Source organism: Arachis ipaensis, chromosome B3, assembly GCF_059453495.1.
Source record: "Arachis ipaensis isolate K30076 ecotype BB chromosome B3, ASM5945349v1, whole genome shotgun sequence".
Lineage (NCBI taxonomy): Eukaryota > Viridiplantae > Streptophyta > Magnoliopsida > Fabales > Fabaceae > Arachis > Arachis ipaensis.
In genome coordinates this window covers 5,800,737-5,808,465 of record NC_142438.1, presented here as the reverse complement: position 1 = coordinate 5,808,465, position 7,729 = coordinate 5,800,737, and the positions used below count along the sequence as shown (strand labels likewise).

The 7,729-nt window shown below is 35.2% G+C and overlaps 3 protein-coding genes across 3 annotated transcripts; 2 read left to right on the top strand and 1 right to left on the bottom strand.

Moving 5' to 3' along the window:
• The first annotated feature begins 1,065 nt into the window (after positions 1-1,065).
• Positions 1,066-1,502, top strand: LOC148569699 (uncharacterized). Its single transcript, XM_088510164.1, has one exon. It carries the CDS (start codon positions 1,167-1,169, stop codon positions 1,362-1,364), a length of 198 nt encoding a protein of 65 aa, XP_088366290.1. The 5' UTR covers positions 1,066-1,166; the 3' UTR covers positions 1,365-1,502.
• Positions 1,503-2,775: 1,273 nt separating this feature from the next.
• G1 (transmembrane protein G1P-related 1) lies at positions 2,776-4,150 on the bottom strand. The gene has a single exon (XM_016331685.3). The coding sequence runs from the start codon at positions 3,936-3,938 to the stop codon at positions 3,117-3,119; it is 822 nt and encodes a 273-aa protein (XP_016187171.1). The 5' UTR covers positions 3,939-4,150; the 3' UTR covers positions 2,776-3,116.
• A 1,035-nt stretch (positions 4,151-5,185) lies between these two features.
• On the top strand, positions 5,186-7,729 carry LOC107634094 (zinc transporter ZTP29-like). Its single transcript, XM_016337671.3, has 11 exons — positions 5,186-5,359; positions 5,435-5,493; positions 5,577-5,669; positions 6,113-6,202; positions 6,345-6,482; positions 6,566-6,622; positions 6,739-6,779; positions 6,903-6,970; positions 7,073-7,129; positions 7,237-7,354; positions 7,442-7,729. Exons 1-11 carry the CDS (start codon positions 5,296-5,298, stop codon positions 7,482-7,484), a joined length of 828 nt encoding a protein of 275 aa, XP_016193157.1. The 5' UTR covers positions 5,186-5,295; the 3' UTR covers positions 7,485-7,729.

The window sequence follows — 7,729 nt, the reverse complement described above, 5'->3', positions numbered from 1 at the left end:
CACATTCAGTGTCTTTGCTTAAATCACCATTATCAGCATAATTTTGATTTAATTTTAAATTCGAATATCCACGTCACAAGTGACACGTATTCAATAACATGACACCTAGACTAAATCACTAATGCCGTTCATCCCCGATTGGATTTGGTTAGCTTCGACAAATGAAATTAATCATTTAGATTACAAGTTAGTTTTTTTTCTTTTATGGTCAAATCTGTCACCGTTAAATCTTTCAGAATCAATTTTGGTAGTTTATTCTATTTGTCACCATGTCTTTATTTTGTTTGTCTGACGTCAAAACGAAAATTATAGGAAATCATTTTCAGATCGATACTGTATCATCTTAAAACAAATGAGAAATTTGGTATGCAATTTTTGTTTTTTGAAAAACAAAAGAAAAAAAAAATCAAATTTTCCATAATTTGACAAATCTTAAATTTATTACCATTAAATATATTTAATAAATATACGAGTAAATTAATAGAGAGATCAATCATTATTAATCTACTAATATTAGATAATGCTTTTAAGTTTTAACATATGTATGCAAAATAAAACAAAACAATGTCAACAACAGCCACCTTGTTTCTTGTTCATATCATATTCCCTAGCTTCTAACGTTGGCCACTCTGGCCATGGGTCCACTTACCTAGAACAAATTATGAACAATTTTGCACCACTGGATCATCCTCATACTTACCTGGTTTATAGTTTTGCATGTTCTTCAAGTTTATTTTAAATTTAAGAACCAAATCACAACTTCATCCCCAAGTATATAGCCGTTGGATTCTGCCTCAAACATACTTTTATGGGTACTGGGTAGCCGTTTGAAGCCTGCTTTAAGGGACCACCACAAAGCAGCAAACAAAAATGACCTGTCTGGTGTGTGTGGGGGTCCTACGCCAACCTCAAAAGAATTCAAAAGCATTAGAGACGTTGCCGTCTCTAAACTCAATTGCTCAATTCATTAACTTAAAAATTATTCATTTATCTAATAAGTCATAACAATGATTACCCACAATAATGTAGAGTGATTAGTGAATGCTATAAATAAGCCAAGAGTTATTGCATTTTTCAACACATACAAGATAATTTCTCCACCTCCCTAGCTATTCTAAAGCTTATAAGCTTCAAGTATATCTGTTCCCTTTCTTCTTTGCATCTAAATGGCACGCATTAGCAGAGCAGTGTTCTTCATGGTCTTCATCGTGGCACTTATGTTTGCTGATGCAGTGAGGGCACAGAGTGGCGAAGCGCCGGCTCCGGCACCCATGGATGCTGGAGCTGGATCTATGGTCACATATTCTGCTACATTTGTTTGCTCCACGTTGATCCTCTCTTTCCTTGCCCTTCTCCGCGACTAAATTCTCCCTGCATCTTTATTTTTTTGGTTAAATTTTAAATGGGCTAAAATATTTGTTGTTTATTTATTATGTTGATTACTTGATTGTATTATCTTATTCTTCGTCCCTAATTATTGATTAGGGTCTAATTCAATTCATCCTATCTAATCTATTGTGGACAAGAAGAGAAATTTGTACGTGTATTATGTGATGGGTTGTTCTGTGTCTTCTTTTTCCTTTCCCGTTCTATAAGCGGTGCTCTTAAAAGGGTCACAAAATATGAAAGTAATAACTTAAACCAAACAAGTACTCACTACATATATCAATTGTTTTACCAATTATACAAGCACCGAAGCACATGCTATGTAAGATACTAGCAAGTACTTTGTGCAAACACTCGGAACTTTCAGAGTAATTAAAAGTTTAAAACTAATAATACTATGTTCACAGGTCTAGATGTTCAAACAAAAAGGTGATAAAGAAAAATCCTCAACTTGCATTTCATATTCAAATGTGAGAATGTTTATTCCGGCCAAAAGTAATCAACACAATTGTTCGGTTCTGTACTTCGGTTACATGTGTTCACAACATAAACTGTAGTCTGTAGAAAGAACAATATATTTGTTGCAATTGAAACTACAGAAAAATAGGAATTAAGAGATCAGTTTCACGCTTCTAATATCAGGGAACTATATCTGCAACACACACAAAAACCAACAGAACTCGACTCAAGTTTGAATAACTGAAAATACCCATTCCAAGTTACCTCCTTCACCCATGCCTTTTCTTTTCCCCGAGGATCTAGCAACTACAACAATGTCTGCAATCAAATAACTCTAAGTATGCGCATCATAAGCAACTAAACCAGTAAATCCCAAACCAAATGCTCTATGTTCATCAACTACCAAATGTTTTGGTTGACTGCCTGTTCTTAATCCCTAAACCCTAAACATACACAATTATACCTCGTTCTCTTTCCTTGTACTCCAAGAGCATACAATAATTTCTCCTATAATATATCAACAACCTAGATCCTTTAAAGCAAAAGCAACATATTTTCTCTCAGCATTGTATCTACATCATAAACCTTACAAAGGTCAATCTCCCAATGGATTCACAAATTCTAATACAACAGAATGATCAAATGAAGTTCAAAGACCCAGTGATGGGTTATGTAGCTACAAACTTGAGATTTTACAATCTTATAGAAAGCACTAAATCAATTTCCAAGGGTGCTTGCAAATGCAAACTCTAATAGAATACACAGAATCAGATGAACTTAACAGACAGCACTGTAGCAAGTAAAGCTTGAAAGTTGAAAGCTCACTTCCATAGCTAATAGCAAGCTAAAGGCACAAGTTCAAACCGAATTCAAGCACAAGAATATGCAGTCCAGAGAACATAATTTGATAATTACATCAAATCATTAATATTTGGTTACAAACCTTGTAAATGTTTCTTATTTATTTAAGAAATATCATCATTGTATAGTAACTATGCATTACAACAACACTACAAAGTGCCTCAGTAACAATCAAAATTGATCACTCTTCCAATCCAATATCCAAACTTTGTTCTTTACCAATGAGTAGGTCATCCTAATTATTACAATAAAAAATTCAACCTCATCCTATGGACTACGGTTAAACAATTCTCATCCCTCCAAAAATCTTAACAGTATAAATAGTATCATTTGGGATATTAAATTCAGTTCACAATTTAATCCCAAGAAATTAAATTTAAAATTTACCAAAAATTAGGCAGAGAATCCACCTAAGAGCTCTTTGCTGCCACTGCAGCCTCTGCCGCTGACTCCGCTTCTTTCACTGCAGCCTCCTCAATGATCTTCTTGTTCTTCTCAATAGCCGCCGCAACCTCCTTAGGCATATACTTCTCGTCGTGCTTTGCTAAAACCTCCGTGGCGGAAAAATAGCAGTCTCCGCTCCTTGCCTTTCCGGAAACGCTCTTGGCGGACACCTGATTCCTGATCTCATCGGTGAACGGCTTCACGAACCCTTCCACCACCACAGAATGACCTTCCCTGAAGAGATCGGGGAGCGAACCCTGAAACCGGACAAGAATATCGGTGATCAGATCGGAGACCACGAATTCCATCTCTGCCGAAGATGCAGGCTGCACGACGCTGCCTTCCAGGACCAAACCTCCCAATCGGAACTTCGTCTTCGTAGGGTTCTGAGCGTACTTTTCGAGAGCTTCCGATGGAGTAACGTAGAACACTAACTGGTCCTGGACGTTGTTCAGAACGATGACGATGAACCCCGCGATGCATCCGAACGTTAGGGCGTAGGTCCACAGGCGCCGTGTCTGCATCTGCCTGGCTCGCGCGCCGATGTCAACCGTTTTCTTTGGTCGAGATGCCGAGCGCCGAGCCGCCGTGGAGAGGAGACGCTGGTGGATAGAGAAAGCGAAGGGGAGGGCGGAAGGTGAGTCGATGGAACGGATGAAGGAGGCAGCTGCGAGAGACGTCGAGAGATTGGCGGCGGTAGGGTGGCGTGTGTGGAGAAGGGAGGAGTGGAGGAGTGAGGTGGTATGGAGGAGGCGGGATCTGAATCTGAGGGCGAGTCCGGTGGCCATCGGAATTTTCTTTTTACTGTTTTTTCTCGGGAAAGTGAGGGAAAATAAACGTGGGAAAATTGGAGATTGGGGGTTAGGGTTTAAGAGTATTAGCCGCCATAATTGAGTAGAAGTTTGGCGGCAGCAATGGTCTTTTTTGTGGCAGTGTTGGAGGCGAACAAAGGAGAAGATTCATGCAACCATTCACAGAACATTGAACAAAAAGAAGGAGAAAAAGTGAAAAAAAGAAAAATATTTGCACGTGACAAGTGGAGTGCGCTGGCCCAATTTATGGGCCATTCTTCTTCCATGTTGGAGATCCATTATTATAGATGCTAAGTAAAATCGAGGCCCAGTATGTAGAAGACTTCTGTAATGCATGGTCAAAAATCAAAATTCAAATCCATCCCTTGTCCAAAAAAATATTTCAAATCAATGTAATATGGAGAGTGGTAGATAGGCAACATGAAAAACAAAGAAATCAAGTTAGAGTTGGTCTAGTAATTAATTTACTAATATGTTTATGTAAATTTTAAATTTTATTTTATATATGTATTAATTTATTGGTCAATGATCAATTTTTAAATAAAACTCCGATATATATCATATTAATCATTGGTTTTCGGATTGAGAATACAAAATAACGAAAAAATGAAGACAAATGTTAAGAGAAGCCAATGAGTTATAGCTCAAATGACATAATCTCCCCATACTCAATTAAGAAGTCGCGGGTTCGAATCTCGTATCTTTGATAAAAAAAAATGTTAAGAGAAAATTAATAATAAAAAATGTTAAATGATGAATAATTTTTTTCATTTGTCTTGCACCTGAGCTAATATTTGTACTAGTTAACTTTTCATTTAATTTTTCCACTAAAAATATTGATCCTTTAATATTTTCTATTAATGATTTCAAAAATATATAATGCATGTATTTGTATATTTTATTTTTAAATATTACACTTTATTTTTATTATATTTTAGAGGATATAAATCTTTGCGCATCTGGTCATGGTAGTAACTTATTCGAAAAGAATTAGGTTCACCTATGATAACATATACATATGTATCTCTACCCAACCTAAAGAGGAGAAAATAATAAAGTAGTGCTTTTCGTGGACCAACTTCACAATCCATCTCTTTCTTTTGCTATCATGTCTAATTTAGTTTTGTTTAGTTCTTGTGCTTTCGAATATTCAAATACCACATACCTTATCCCTCTCATTTCCCTCCACAAACGGTTACTTATTAATATTATTATTGCTATATAAAAATAACAATAACAATAACCGGTGCAGTCCAACTATTTTCTTCTTTCACTTATCAATATTTGTATTGTGTTGCATTGAATAGAGCCGTGACATCCTTAATTCAAGGTCATGGATTCTCAGCTCATGGTTGGTCTTGCTCTCTCATGCATTGGTGGCTTGAGTACTTCTATAGGTACTATTTAATTTCATTTCTTTCCATCAAAACTCTAATTTGCTTCATTCACACAAACTTGTCTATGTTGAACAGGTGGACTCTCTGTAATAATCAACAAAACTCCAAGTTTAAAGTTGCTTGGACTGTTGCAGGTATACATATATAATGTTTCATTATTGATTAATCAAACTCAATATTTTTTGATTACTTAAGCATTCACATTCTAATCATAAAGGGTTTTGCTGCTGGTTTGATGCTGAGCATTTCATTCTTTGACCTTGCTCATAATGCTATTAACTCACTTGGATATCTCAAAGGAAACCTTTGGGTAAGTTCTCTTATATATTATTATTATTCACCATAATATAGTGTTTTTTTGTTATCCACGGTATCTTTCAACCCGACAGACTACTCCGTAGTGGATCTAAAACGGGATTCGAAATACCGACACTTGCTTAAGCAAACGAGTGAGTTGATCACTCCACTAACCCAAGTTGGTTATTATAATATAATATTTTTTTAATTAACGGTATCTCTCAGCCCGACAAAGATTAAGTACTAATCCACCGTGGATCTGAACTCTATTTAAAAGTTTGGTATTGGCCAATGGGTTGTTGTATGCATAAGATGAGATTCGAACTTCTAACACTTATTTAAACAGACGAGTGGGCTGATCACTCGAACAACCCAAATTGGTTACCATAATATAATGTTTAATTAAAGTCATATTTATTCTCACAATGAATATATTTTTTACCTTCTTTGTTTCAGTTTTTTGCTGGTGTCATATTCTTTGCTGTTGTAACCAAATTTATCCCAGAACCAACAGCAGTTCCCATTCCAGACGATAAAAAGACAAAGGTTCGTTCTTTTACTTAAACTTGTTTAATTTCTATCTACCAAATTAAATCTTAAATAAAATGCATGGTATTGTAGCTGAGCTGCTATATATGTTGAGTAAAAAACAAACAATCTTATAATATGATAGCATGCTTGAAAATAGAATGTTGGAGATCGTAGAAACAGGGACATTATGAAAAGGCAGCGCCGTCAAGTTTTGTTCAGCGGAATTATCACTGCCATTGGTATTAGCTTACATAATTTTCCTGAAGGAATGGCAGTGTTCCTTGGGTCCATGAAGGTAATAAACTTCAAATTTAGTGTTATTGTTGCATGTTAATGCCTTAATATTGTAACTTTATGCCATTAATTCTTCTTTTATAGGGCCTTCGAGTTGGTCTTAACCTTGCATTAGCCATTGCTCTGCACAATATCCCAGAGGTATTTTTAATTATATTTTACCTTATAATATAATCTTAGTGTTTTATTAATAAATTCCTTAATTAGTTTAACGTTAAACAATTGTGAGACTCTTGTTGTATATATCTTTTTTCCAGGGTATTGCTGTTGCACTTCCTGTTTATTTTGCAACAGAGAGGTAATAAGATCTGGATCTTTTTCTCTTGTTAGTTAAATCTACGGTTTATGATGTAGACTTTCATATCAAATATCATACATATAACAATAACCATTAATTTGTGGATGCATGGTTCTTAATTAGTAAATGGCAGGCATTGAAATTGGCATCATTTTGTGGGTTTGCTGAGCCTTTAGGAGTCATAATTATAGGTACATACACCATCCAAAACATTCTCTATATACATAAATAATTCAAAGATTATATAAAGTATGATGATGATGATGATTTTCCCTTGTTACATAACAATGTAGCATGTCTGTTCCCTAGAAGCTTAAATCCTGAGATTCTTGAAGGTTTGCTTGGAGCAGGTTAGCCCTTGCAACTTGATTGGTTTGTGTGCAATTAGCAATATGATATGTTACGTTATGTTGTGTTAATATTAATTATTGTTGATTGCATTAAACATAATACACAGTTGGTGGAGTAATGGCATTTCTAACACTTCATGAAATGCTGCCATTGGCTTTTGATTATGCTGGACAGAAGCAGTCTGTTAAGGCCGTCTTTTGTGGCATGGCATTCATGTGTGCAAGGTAATTAAGAAATAAGATTAGTGCTAATATTGTACATTTAAATTATTATAAGATACCTAGTTAAGTGTTTCTTGCATGCTGCTGCAGCTTGTTTCTTCTACGACTGAGTTTACCAGAGAACATGGTTTAATGTACAAGTAATCCCAGGAGTAACATACATGACATGAACATTAAAATGTAATTAACTATGGTTTAGTTTCTCCTACTATATAGAGGAATGTTGTACAAAGAACAGGAGGAGGTAAAAAAATAATGACAAGAATTTTAATCCTGTGTATTACTCGAAAAAGAGATCATCTTGTCATTATCCATATATATATATATATATATATAAAGATGATTTGTAAATATATTTGAAGCTATTTGCAAGTGATA